Below are 13,707 nucleotides of genomic sequence, written 5' to 3' on the forward strand. Positions count from 1 at the left end.
GCCCTTGAACTCACAGAGATCCACCTGCCTCTGCCTCCCAAGTGCTGGGATTAAAAGTGTGCACCACCACTGCTTGGCTTTTTTAAAATAGTAAAATAGACATTGGCCTTTAACCAGTGTTTTGTTGTTGTTCTCTTTTTAAATAGGGCCTCTTGCAGCCTAGGTTTGAGTTAAGCTCTATGTAGTTGAGGATGTCCTTGAATACCCCATCCGACTGCCTTGCCTCCTGAGACTTGGGATACAAGCCTGCATCAGCATGTTTGCTTTATGTGGTGCAGACCCAGGGCTGTGTGCATGTTAGGCAAGAACACGATGAGCTGAGTTGCATCCCCAGACAGATGTTTGCTCAGTTGAAATACAGACAGAGCTGTTACAGTTTTCTAGACCTTAGTGGGAAGGGTTCACACATCTCTCTCCAAGTATGTTAACCCCAATGCAGTTCAGCTCCAGCCAGCTATGTGGCTTCAGGGAATTTGTTAACTTTCCTGAATTTCAACTTGTGCGTCTTTAAAATGGGCACAATAATACTAGCTTTTCAGCAAGTGGAGAGCATACAGTGCTTGAAAGAAATTTCTAGAACTCAGGTGCCTAATCAATTTTACCCACCAACAAGCTGCACCTTCTTTGTTGAGAGAAGAGCAGCCATTTTTCCCTATTGGACCAGATATTTTTTGTTGCTGCTGCTGTTGTTTTGTTAGACCCCCGGAAAACTCAGGTATCCGGGGTCCCAGGCCATGACCACGCTCACCCCAATCACCAGGTGGATTGGAGAGCTTGCTGCAAACTACATGAGGCTTTATTGTTTTTTTTTTTTTTTTTAACGAGCTAACCCCATGTTAGCTCAGGTCTTTCACCCACCCGCCATGACTACAGGAGACCCTGTCTCAAAAGTCAGCCCAGAGGTGGCCCTGCCCACAATGGGCTGGGCCCTTCTCCATCAGTCACTAAGAAAATGCCATACAGACTTGCTTGTAGCTCAGTCTTAAGTACTCATTTCCTTTGTTGAGGCTCCCTCTTCTTAGATGACTTTAGCTTAGGTCAAGTTGACATAAAACTATTCAGCGCAATAGCCAAGGGAAAATGGGGACAATAAAGCCAGAAAAATATTCAGGAGAATCTTGTAAAGAATGTTATCAGTGCCAGGCATTGGTGGCACATACCTTTAATCCAAGCACTCGGGAGGCAGAAGTAGGAGGATCTCTGTGAGTTCGAGGCCAGCCTGGTCTACAGAGTGAGTTCCAGGACGGTTTCCAAAGCTACACAGAAACCCTGTCTTGAAAAACTAAAAGAATGTTATCAATAAGAATCTAGAGAAATGTGGTAGCAGTGTGATAACCAGCGAGGCAGACACAACATTTCTGGTGAGGGGTTTTGCTCTTTTACTCTCACCCTCATGCACTGTTTTGGTGACATGGAGAACACTGAGTTGGACACCAGCCTCTAGTCCCAGTTTTAACACCACCGAATTTGGTGTGCTCTTATTTTATTTCTCTGTGACTAAGTGTCTGAGGAGCTGCAGCTTCGGGGAGGAAGGCTTCCTCTAGGGCTCCAGCCCATCATGGCAGAGAAGGCACGGTGGCAGGAGTGGGGACAGCTGGTGTCCGTGTGTCTGCAGGCGAGTGCTCCTTTTCTTCCGTCCAGAGCCCTAACTAACACTGCCACCCACATTCAGTTGGCCTCTTCCTTCTTCAGTCACACCTTTTTGGAAGGAAACACCTTGTAAGACATGCCAAGAGGTGTGTTTCCATGGTGATTCTAAATGCAGTCAAATTGACTCATTGCCAGTTTGATTAACACCAGTGGGGGAGATTGGGGTGGGTGGGTTTTTTTCTTTTTTAAAACATGAGAAACTGGATTAAATGAGCTCTGAGAATCTTAGATCTGGAGATTTACTCTCAGCTAGGTCAGAGCCTTTCAGACGTAGAACTTCCCTCACACTAAGACAGGGGGAAGAGAGCGTGTGCTCAGCTGTGTCCGCATAGTTGATGTAATGTGTCTGAAGTCAGTGAGATGAGAAAGGAGAAAGCAGTATTTATAGGATATTGGGGGCGTTCTCTTTTGAAGAGGGGTTATGGCCTTTAATGCCATAGGCATTTTGGAGCCAAGTTAAGATTGCTTTGTTCATTTTAGCTACCTGAGGCTTAGTAGCTCAGTCACTTGCCTAGTGAGTAGTCCTGGGTTCAGTCCCCTACATTGCAACAAACAAAAAGAAATATCCTCTAGGGCAGTGGTTCTCAACCTTCCTAATGCTGCCACCCTTTAATCCAGTTTGTCATGTTGTGGTGACCCCCAATCATAAAATTATCTTCGTTGCTATTTCACAACTACTTTTACTGCTGTTATGACTCTTAATGTAAATATCTGTGTTTCCTGATGGTGTTAGGCCACCCCTGTGAAAGGGTCATTCCACTCCAAAGGGGTTGCAGCCCACAGATTGAGAACTGCTGCTCTAGAGGTTTATTTCACTTTCTGGTGGCCTGTGGGGGACAGGAGAATGGTATGTGGCCTGAATCGTCAGGGTAAGCAGGTCTCTGCATCACAGAGCGTCTGCACACACAGTCTCTGCATCAGAGTGTCTACACACAGTCTCTGCATCACAGAGTGTCTACACACAGTCTCTGCATCACAGAGCGTCTGCACACACAGTCTCTGCATCACAGAGTGTCTACACACAGTCTCTGCATCACAGAGTGTCTACACACAGTCTCTGCATCACAGAGTGTCTACACACAGTCTCTGCATCACAGAGTGTCTACACACACAGTCTCTGCATCACAGAGTGTCTACACACAGTCTCTGCAGCACAGAGCGTCTACACACACAGTCCTGCAGTGACTTGGACACGTTGCTTGTTGGCGTGTCCTAGAATTACGCTCTGCTTTCCCTGCTTTGTTGCTTTGTCATCCCTAACTCTGCATCAGTAGTGAATCAGTGCAGGGACAACATTTTCCCACTTCCAAGTCTCCAGATTTCCTGACCTTTAGTTACCACCCAGCCCCTGCTGAAGCTGCATCTTTGCCATTGTGGATTGGATATGTATAAAAGCCATGTTTTCTCTACTGTTTATGGTCTGCCCTCTCTTCCTCTTGTCTCCTGTGAGTTTATGAAGTCTCTTAGATGCTTGTCTATTCACAGTACTTGTGTGAGTGCTAGGATTGAGGGCGAGAAGGGTGTTAGATTTCCAAGGCAGTGTAAAGAGAGAAGACAGAGGGAGCAGAGTCTGACCTCTGAAGAGACGAGATAGTGAGGATCAGCCTCTCTCCTGTGGAAACTGAGGGGCCTGCTGGGGATGGTTACAACCCTGGGGACTATGCAGCTCTGCAGCCTCTCCTTTCTGAAAGTGTTTGTTCAAGGCAAGACAGATATCTGGGAGTCAGGTTTTCCCAACAGATGTTCCTTTCTAGGATGGTGAGCAGGGCCAGCTGTAACCTCACACCAAGGCACTCTGTCAAAGGCAGCTCCAAATAGCTGAGCAAGGTGACCCTCAGCAAGGACAGAAGTTGGGGCTGAGGTTTGTCATTTTTATGTGACTCTTACTGAGCCACCTGTATTCCCAGAGCTGCCAGTAGGAGCTAAGAAGACTGTGTGGTTTGTTATGGGCTCCCTGTACCACTCCTGCTTGAGTCCAGTCCAATCAGTCACTTGTTAACAGACGCCATTCAAGGAGCCACCTGTCATTTGCCTTTCCATCACAAAACCCTAGATACTGGAGTATACTACATGAACCCGGTGCCTGCTGCCTTTGTCTTCATCCCTTGCTCTTTGACAGGACTAGTGAAGGACATGGGCGCAGCCGGCTCTTGTGCTGTCCTTGCCTGCTGTTTCTTTCCCTGTGCCGTAAGAGGACTGCACATGAGGAGTGTTGTATGGCAGGCAGCCTCTGCAGTCAGTTCTCCTCTTTCCTTGCTGTTCCAAACCAAAGCACAGGAACCTGTAAGAGCAGTAAACGTCACAGAGTGCAGGCAGCATAGGGGAGCGAACAGACTTCCTTGCTGAAAGTAAGCCTAAGGTAGGCATGGTGGTGTGATCCTGTATTCCCAGGACTTGGTGGGGAGCAAGAGGTGGGAAGATTGTGAATTTCAGGTCCGCCTGGGTTACCTTGAGATCTTGTCTCAAAAAGTTAATTAAATTAGGGTGCAGAGAGAGGGTTTAGCAGTTAAGAGACCTTGCTGCACAATTATGAGAAGTTCAAATCTCAGCACCCACTGACAGTCATATGCATGCCTGTAACTCCAGCCCTGAGGGTGGGGCTGGAGGAGTAACAGTGGGCAGAGACAAGACTATCTCTGATGTTTTCAGGTTCAGGGGTGGAGAGAAGGGAGGTTAGGGCAAGAGAGGACTGTAGACTGTAGCCCATTTCCTTCTTTCCCACTAAGGATAGGAGTCGATGCAGGGCAAGGAAGGATGGACACAGAGTCGGATTTGATCTCTACACAGATGTCCTAGGTCAGCCTGTGGGTTGAGACCCCTTTGGTGGTCAAAGGATCTTTTCACAGGGATCACCTAAGACTATTGGGAAACACGGGTACATACATTATGGTTCATAATAGTAGCAAAATTATGGAGCAGCAAGGAAATAATTTTACAGTTGGGGGGTCACGGCTGCATGGGGAACTGCATTAAAGGGCGGCAGCGTCAGGAAGGTTGGGAACTGCTGTCCTGGGTGAACGAGTACAAGGCAACTGAAAATTTCTTTTGCACAAAGGTCTTTAGTGTTGCAAAGTTATCCTAGGGCTTGACAGGACTTCTTGTTCATCAAGATTGCTTCAGTTAGGCAGTCTCTTCCCTGACTGTCTGGTACATAAAAATCTTTCTGGTAAATGATGTTGCTGTCAGAGTGAACAGAGCAAGCCACACTTTTGTTTGAGCAACTAGAACACTTACAATTTTTCCCCCCAGGGTTAATGTTGCTGATTGGTTAGGAATGCTGACTGCTCTTGGAGAGGACTAGAATTTGGTTCCCAGCACAATTGCCCCTAATTCTACTAGCTGGGGATCTGAGGGCATGGGGACTCACGAGCATGCATATACAATGAAAAAAACTCTTTAAAAATTTTAATAAAAAGGCATTTTTTTTCTTGTCATGGTACTAGGGGTTGAACTCAGGCACATGCACACTAGGTAGGTGCTCTAACGTTGAACTGTATTGTTAGGGCATGTGGGGTGGGGCGGCGGGGGGGGGTGATTTTTCTTTTTTCCCTCCTCCCTCTCTCCCTCCCTCCCTCTCTCCCCCTCCCCTCTCCCTCCCCTCTCTCCTCCCTCCCTCTCTCCTTCCTTCCTTCCTTCCTTCCTTCCTTCCTTCCTTCCTTCCTTCCTTCCTTCCTCTTTTTTCTTTTGAGACAAGGTCTCATTCAGTAACCTGTGCTGGCCTGTAACTCATTTAGCACAGGTGGCTTATAGCTCACAACAGTCCTCCTGCCTATGCCTCCACAGGCCTAAACTTTGGATCAGCCTGCTTCTGCCCTCCTCCAAAGTAGCTGGGATCACATGTGTGAGCCACACAGCTGGCAGAACTTTCCCCAGTCTCTTCGTGAGCTGCCTGTCCATGGCGTAGGTGCACTGCTGCAGGTCCTGCAATGTAGATGCCACATCTGGGGACCATTTAGAACATATACATGGCCCTTCCAACAGTGATGTTTGAAAGACATGATTCTGAAACCTGCAGACAGTAGATGCTAGCAGTCTGAGTGGAAGGGGCTCTTTTTTTACTTGTAAATTGCGAAGGTTTGGTGGGAGGGAATTTGAAACACCAAGATGACAGCTGAGCAGTCACATTTCTGAGCTTAATTGCCTGTAAGAAGTGATGAAGAAAAGGAGAGTTTTAAAGCCTTACATGGGCAGATAAGCAGACAAGCACCTGGGAGAGTAGTGCTTTGCTTTCTTCTTTTTTTTTTTTTTTTTTTTTAAGAATTTATTTATTTATTCTGTATACAACATTCTGCTTCCATGTATATCTGCACACCAGAAGAGGGCACCAGATCTCTTAAGGGATGGTTGTGAGCCACCATGTGGTTGCTGGGAATTGAATTCAGGACCTCTGGAAGAGCAGTCAGTGCTCTTAACCTCTGAGCCATCTCTCCAGCCCGCTTTCTTCTTTTTAAAAAAGACATGGTGTCATTTAGCCCAGGCTGGCCTTGAGCTCCTATGTAACTAAAGCTGGCCTTGACCCCCTAACATTCCTGTCATGATCATCAAAGTGCTAAGATTACAGGTGTGTGGTACCACCCTGGCCCACTTTTCTTAAATAGACCAGGTTGTCTGTGCTACAGATTGACCCAGGCCTTAGCTAGGCAAACTCTACAATTGAGCTGCATTATACAGACTTCAACAGCTTTTAAAAGACTTTGGGCCTGGATGGCATAGGCCTGTTATTCCATCCATTCAAAACGCCAAATCAAAGCATCCTACAGAGTAAGTTTCAGGCCAGCATGGGCAACCTAGGAGGTCCTATCTCAAAATGAAAATGAAGAGCTCAGGGTATTTTTCAGTGCCTAAAGGGCTTGCTGAAAGTGTGAGGACTTAAGTCTGGATCACCAGAATCCAGACAAAAGTTCATCACGTGTTTACAGTCCCAACACTTCTGCAACAAGATGAGATGCTAGAGACAGCAGAGTCCCCAGAGGCTTTATGCAGTGAAAAACAGTCAAGAAACAGACACCCAAGATTGTCTTCTGATCTCTATGCACATACTATTGTATGAACAAACCTGAACATACATCATATATACCTCTCTCTCTCTCTCTCTCTCTTTCTCCTCTCTCCTCTCTCATTTCTCTCTCTCCTCTCCCCTCTGTCTTTCTCTGTCTCTGTCTCTGTCTCTCTCTCTCTTCTCTCTCTCTCTCTCTCTCTCTCTCTCGTGTGTGTGTGTGTGCGCGCCGCTGCGCGCGCGCACACACACACGTACACACACACACACACACACACACACACACACACACACACACGCAAAGCCCTAAGTACAATCTCCACTATTGGAAATAAGTAAAAGACCTTGGATAAAAAGACCCAAGAGTAAATACAATAAAAGCAAAAAAGGGCAAAAAAAGCAACATGGACAAACTACAAATCGGGAGAGAAATTGTCAAACTGTTCACCTGAGAAAAGATTAAAGACTTTTGTTTTAAAGATTTATTTTTGTTAAGAAATTGTGTGGCTGGGCGTTGGTGGCACACACCTTTAATCCCAGCACTTGGGAGGCAGAGGCAGGCGGATCTTTGTGAGTTCGAGGCCAGCCAGGTCTACAGAGTGAGTGCCAGGATAAGCTCCAAAGCTACACAAAGAAACCCTGTCTCGAAAAACAAAAAACAAAACAAAACAAACAAACAACAAAAAAAGAAATTGTGTGTATGTGTGCTGGCAGGAGCCAGAGGGTTGGATTCCACTGGAGCTGGAGTCACAGGAAGTTGTGAGAGCACCCCTTCCAGTGGGTGCTGGGAGACAGATTTGGGTCCTCTGCAAGAGCAGTATAGGCTCTTAGCTCTCTCACCCCTGACAAAAGATTAATACAGAGTTTATATGAAACTCAGAAACTTAAGAAAACAATGCAATTTAAAGTGAGCAAGAGGGTCAGGTGTGGTAATCCGAACATTTGGGAGGCAGAAAGGTCAGGAGTTCAACACCGGTCTCTATATAAACCAGTAGTAGGCTGGTCTGGGCTACGTGAAATTCTCTTTCCACAAATGGATGGAGGAAGGGACTGGAAGTGTAGTTAAAAATGGGCAGGGGTCTGGAAGTGTATCTCAGTGGTGGAACACATACTTAGGGTTAACATGGCCCTGGGCTCATTCAAAACAAGTTTCATTCTCATCTATATAGAGAGTTGGAGCCCAGCCTGTCCTCCCACCACGTATGTGTTTGTGTACACACACATAAATTTACATGGTATGGTAGGCATGGTAGTACGTGTGTATCATCCCAGCGCTCAGGGACAGGGGCTGAAGGATTCTGAATTTGAGGACAGCATGGGCAGTGAGCCAAACTCTGTCTTCTGTTCCTGTCTTACTTTTCTGTTGCTGTGATGAAACACCATGACTAAGGCAACTTATAAAAGAGAGCACTTTATGGCTTTATGGTTTCAGAGTTTAGAGTTGTCTCAGTCGGGGTTACTATTGTTGTGATGAAACACCATGACCAAAGCATCTTGGGGAGGAAAAGGTTTATTTGGGTTATGCTTTCATATCACTGTTCATCATCAAAGGAAGTCAGGACAGGAACACAAACAGGGCAGGAACCTGGAGGCAGGAACTGATCCAGAGGCCATGGAGGAGTGCTGTTTGCTGGATTGCTCAATCTGCAGCCCAGAGGCGGCACTGCCTTCAATGGTCTGGGCCCTCCCACATCAGTCACTGATTAAGAAAATGCCTTACAGACTTGCCTATAGCCCAATCTTCTGGAGGCATTTTCTCAGTTGAGGTTCCTTCTCTCAGATGACTCTGGTGTGTATCAAGTTGGCATAAAACTAACCAGCCTAAGAGTCCATGATGGCTGAGGAAATGCATAACATGGCAGGAACAGCTGAGAGGTCGAATCTTTATCCAAAAGCAGGAAGCAGAGAAACACACACTGGGAGTAATGCAAGTATTTTGAAACCTTAAAAACCTACTGCCAGTGACACACTGCTCCAACAAGACCACGCCTCCTAATACTTAGCAAGCAGTTCCACCAGCTGGGGAGCGAGTGTTCCAACTTCAGAGCCTATGGTGGGGGCATTCTCATTCAAAGCACAACAGCTCCCCCTTCCCACCAAAAAAAAATTATGTACATAGGAGTGGAAAATTCCTTAGTCTAAGAAAGAATTGAACCCTGTCATTTGTAGCCAGATAGAAAGTGGGATGGAATTGGAAGATGTGTGTCAAGTAAAATAAGCCAGACACAGAAAGACAGGTACCATACTCCGTCTCAGACACAGAAGTTTAACAATGTTCATCTTGATGCAGTGTTTACTAGACGCGGGTGATCGGGGTGGGTGGAGAGCTGTTGGGTAGTGGGCACCAAAGGCAGCTGGGTAGAAAAAAGTAGGTTCTAGTGTTCTACACCACAGTGAGTGGTGGGGTTTTGTAACAGCCTAATTTACACACACACACACACACACACACACACACACACACACACACACACACACTAACAATACAAAAGGCCTTGGTTGATGAGACTCACTTCAGGCCTGTGGATTTCTATAGATTGAGTCTGCTTTTATTTACTTAATTTTTATTACATTTATTTGTGTGTGTATCCATATGTATGTGGACACGTGTGGAGGTTATATGACAGCATGTGGAAGTCAGTTCTCTCCTACTGTGTGCATGCTGAAATCACAAAAATCATCATACTTGGTAGCAAATGCCTTTGCTCACTGAGCCATCTTGCTGGCTCTTAACTTTTATTGATTATATTGATTATTACTTGAATAATTTGGTTTTTTTTTCTTCTTTAAAGCCTTGATAAACTTGCTGAAGTTCCTTATGTCAAACGAAACTGTGCTTTTGGCCAAACACAACATTTTTGCATTGGCCCTTATGGTGAGTATTAATAAAAATATTCGTTCTTCTGAAGCCATTATAATAAGGCAGAAATGGACTGGTTTGTAATAGGGACCACGGTCTGGCATCAAAGCTGTATTTTCCTTATGGATCAGAGTCTTAAGCCTGATGATCTTCACTCTTATGCATGTATTGGCCTGGGAGGCATTCATTCAGGTCACATCTCTGAATGAATACAGCGCTTGGTTTCAGCAAGAAACTATACTGTGCTACGGCAGCCAGGTAAGTGGTTCCATCATTGCTGCGCTTGGCTTCTGAAGGGCACGTAGAAATGTTTATCTGCCTGGCACCGAACCATTGAATTGTCTACCCAGCTTGTAAAGGTGGAGTATTTGATGGGGATGAAAGTCTCTGCTAATTGTAGGACCATGGCAATCTTCATCTCAGCAGGACAACAGAGTCATGCCGGGTTGAGGTGTGTCATAGGACCCTAATATATGACAGTCAATCCACACGTTTATAAATTAGTTTTAAACATAGATAAGAATAAAGGTAGAGAATGAGTAAGAGATACAAAGCTTTGGATACTGTATTCATTTAATATAGTTTGTCCGTTTATATCAATGGATTTTTAATAATGATTATTTTACAGCCAGTTTACAAAATCCCCAGTCGCATCCCATGCTTTTCTGATCTTGTATCACAGCCTGATGCTTGTATATGGGCTATTGCTTCTTTTTCAGATTGTGAATCTATTTAATATGTTTATCACGTATGGTGACACATTCCTGCCAACCCCCAGCAGCTACGATGAGCTTTACTATGAAATTATCCGCATGCACCAGAGCTTTGACAACCTCTACTCCATGGGTAAGGGCTTTTCTTTCTCTTTCTTCTTCCTCTGTGCCTTGTCTGTTTGGTAAAGAATGGGAAAACGCTACAGAAGACTCTCTAGTTGGATGGTATAGAAATAAACAGATCGTAGCCAGGCATGGTGGTGCATGACTTTAATCCCAGCACTCATTAGCAGAGACAGATCTCTGTAAATTTGAGGCTAGTCTGGTCTGTATACCGAATTTTTGGACAGTCAAAGCTTTATAGAGATACAGCGTCTCAAAAACAATAAACAAGCAATCCCCTCTCCTCTCCTCAGGCAACAGGAAGATCTATGTGTTTGTGACCCTTCTGCCTTTAGGAACGGACATCATCTCAATGGAAGGCTGTGTAGCTAGCTGCCCTTTGCTGATATGAACCTGAGTTTGGTCCCCAGTACAATATACTAAGCTTGGTGACACATGCTATGGGGACGTGGAGACAGGCAGATCATCTAGCCTAGCCTGCTGGTGAGTTTCAGACCAGTGAAAGAACCTCTCTCAAAATAAGAGATATAAGCCCAGTGGTGGTAGAGCACACCTTTAATCTCAGTACTTGGGAGGCAGAGGCAGGTGCATGTCTTGAGTTCCAGGCCAGCCTGGTTTATAGCCAGTTCCTAAACAGGCAGAGTTGTACAGAGAAACCCTGTCTCGAAAAACCAAAAACTCCAAAAACCCTGAGGTGGATAGCATCCTTAAGGACTGACATCCTGGATTGTACTCTTTGATAGGCCACACACGCCTGCATTGACCTTCACACCCATGAACATGTGCACACACACGAAGGAAAGAACCAGGTGGGGATTAGCAGCAATTAGAAGAGCGTATGTCGCAGAGGTGCAGGGTTTTCAGACGTCCACTATAGCTGGCTATTTTCGTAAACTTACATAAAAAAAGTGGGAATTAGATAAAATCACTTTGATGATTGGCCCACTAAAAATTTACTCCACATCCATAGTGAGTTTAACTTATTACTAGAGGAGGTGGTACATTGTTGAAAGTTTGGAGAAAAAAACCTAGTGAATCCTGTCTACCGTTTGAAAGACACAGAAAGATCTTTCTACACTGCACAGAAATAAAAGCCACTCAGAAAAAGCATTTTATTTTTAAAATCTCAGCTTACTAAGTTGATTGAGGTTTAAGATGATAGATTTGGGTAATTTTGACACAGTGTGTAAAACTGTCACAGTGATTGGGATAATGATGAACCTATCCATTGCTTCACCATGGCTCCTTAGTTATTTACTTTGTTGTTTGTTTGTTTTTGAGACAAGGTTTCATAACGCATGCTGGCCTCAAACGACCTTAAACTTGTGATCTTCCTGCTTCCACTTCCAAGTGCTGGGTTTACCAGTATGCACCATTATGTCTGACTGATTCCATGCTGGTGATCAGTCCCAGGGTTTCCTGCATACTAGGCAAGCACTCTTTTGTTTGTTTGTTTGTTTGTTTGTTTGTTTGTTCGTATGTTTTGTTTTTTGAAACTAGGCAAGCACTATTATCAATTGAGCTACAGCCTCATCTCTTTTGTTTCCTGTTATAATCCTTTTCTTGTTGACTCTTTAAAAATAACAAAGCAAAACAAAAGCCTTGCCTCTGCTTGGGACTCCTGTATTATGAAAGAAGTAGGAGGTAAAATAAATAATAAAATGTGTTTTAAAGGGGCCAGCAAGGACTGGAGAGATGGCCCAGCCATCAAGCATGCTTAAGCCTCTTGCGAAGGACTCAGGTTCAGTCCCCAGCAAAAACGCATCAGCGACTCAAACATTGTAACTTCAGTTTTAGGGGATCAGTGCCCCCTGGCCTCTGCAGGCACGTGTGCACATGCATGTGGTGTACACCAACTCATGCAGGGACAAACCCATATACACAGTATTTTTTTTTTTAAGATTTTTCTTTTGATTTATTTATTATGTATACAACATTCTGCTTCCATGTATGTCTGCACACCAGAAGAGGGCACCAGACCTCATTACAGATGGTTGTGAGCCACCATGTGGTTGCTGGGAATTGAACTCAGGACCTCTGGAAGAGCAGTCAGTGCTCTTAACCTCTGAGCTATCTCTCCAGCCCCACAGTATGTTTTTTAAAAGTGTATTGCAGGAGCAGGGAGCAATGAAATGGCTCAGTTGGTAGTAACAGTACTTGTACCATCTTGATGACTTAATTTCAACCATTGGAACCTATGGTGAAAAGGAAAAAAAAATTCTCAAAAGTTGTCCTCTGACACCTACATGCACACTATAACTATACTTTGAACTAAAGCTATTATTTATAGAGTAAATTATGGAAAACAAAAATCACACACCATTACATTCATAAAAGAAATACTGCTGGGCGTTGGTGGTGCATGCCTTTAATTCCAGCACTTGGGAGGCAGAAGCAGACTGATCTCTGTGAGTTTGAGACCAGCCTGGTTTACAGAGCGAGTTCAGAGAAACTCTGTCTTGAAAAACAAAAGCAAGCAAACAAACAAACAAAAAGAGATACTGAGCAAACTGACCCTAAAATCGTGCTATTAGTCTGAGGACATAATTTAGCTGGTAAAGTGCTTTTCCTAGCATGGAGGAAGCCCTGGGTTCAGTTGCCACACCTCCGTGTTAGACGTGTATTGCTGGCACATGTCAGCATTCTGGAGGTAGAAGCAGGAGAACCAGAAGTTCAAGTCTCCCTCATCAGCATAAAGAGTTCCAGGACAACTTGGGCTACGTTAGACCTTGTCTGAAAAAGCAGGGATAGATTGTCTGGGGACAGCTCTGTTGGTAAAGTACTTGCCTAGGAAACATGAAGACCTAAGATTAATCATCAGAACCCACAGAAGAAAGCTGCTAGATGTGTATACAGTGGAGTGTAATCTAGTACTTGGAAAGTTAGATCAGCGGAAATTGTGGGGATGTATGTAGCTCAGTTGGTAGAGTGCTTACCTAACATGGGTGAAAACTTGGGTTTGATCCCTTGAACTTCATAAACCTGTAATCCCAGTAGCTGGGTGGTAGAAACAGGAAGATAAGGAATTTTAGGACTTAAATGGTTTCATAGCAAATTCAAAGCCAGCCTGAGTTACATTAGACACTGTTTTGGATAGTTTTTTAAAATTTATTTTGTTTATTGTGTGTGCATGCATGGTACATGTCTGTGCTCAGGTATGTTCGTAGAGGTCAGAAGAGGAGATCATATCCCTTGAAGTTGGAGTTACAGGTGTTGTTGAGATCCCTATGTAGCACGAATAAATAAAAGACCCAGAGACTGATATTGGGGTTCAAGCTTCAAGCTGAAGATCAGAAAAGCCAAGTAGCCAGTCACTAGCTCTCACTCTACCTCAGACTGAAAGAGATGATCCTGCTGCCTCTCCTCAG

At 44.7% G+C, this 13,707-nt stretch overlaps 1 protein-coding gene across 4 annotated transcripts in view; it reads left to right on the top strand.

The window, feature by feature from the left end:
- Armh3 (armadillo like helical domain containing 3) overlaps positions 1 to 13,707 on the top strand; it is a 182,852-nt gene that overhangs the window by 92,052 nt on the left and 77,093 nt on the right. For all 4 annotated transcript variants that reach the window (XM_027407156.1, XM_027407157.2, XM_027407158.2 and 1 more), the window contains 2 exons: positions 9,436 to 9,518; positions 10,223 to 10,349. In XM_027407156.1, the coding sequence (XP_027262957.1) occupies positions 9,436 to 9,518; positions 10,223 to 10,349 (210 nt within the window). The remainder of the gene's footprint in view (positions 1 to 9,435; positions 9,519 to 10,222; positions 10,350 to 13,707) is intronic.

This window comes from Cricetulus griseus, chromosome 3 (genome assembly GCF_003668045.3).
Source record: "Cricetulus griseus strain 17A/GY chromosome 3, alternate assembly CriGri-PICRH-1.0, whole genome shotgun sequence".
In the NCBI taxonomy this organism is placed as follows: Eukaryota; Metazoa; Chordata; class Mammalia; order Rodentia; family Cricetidae; genus Cricetulus; species Cricetulus griseus.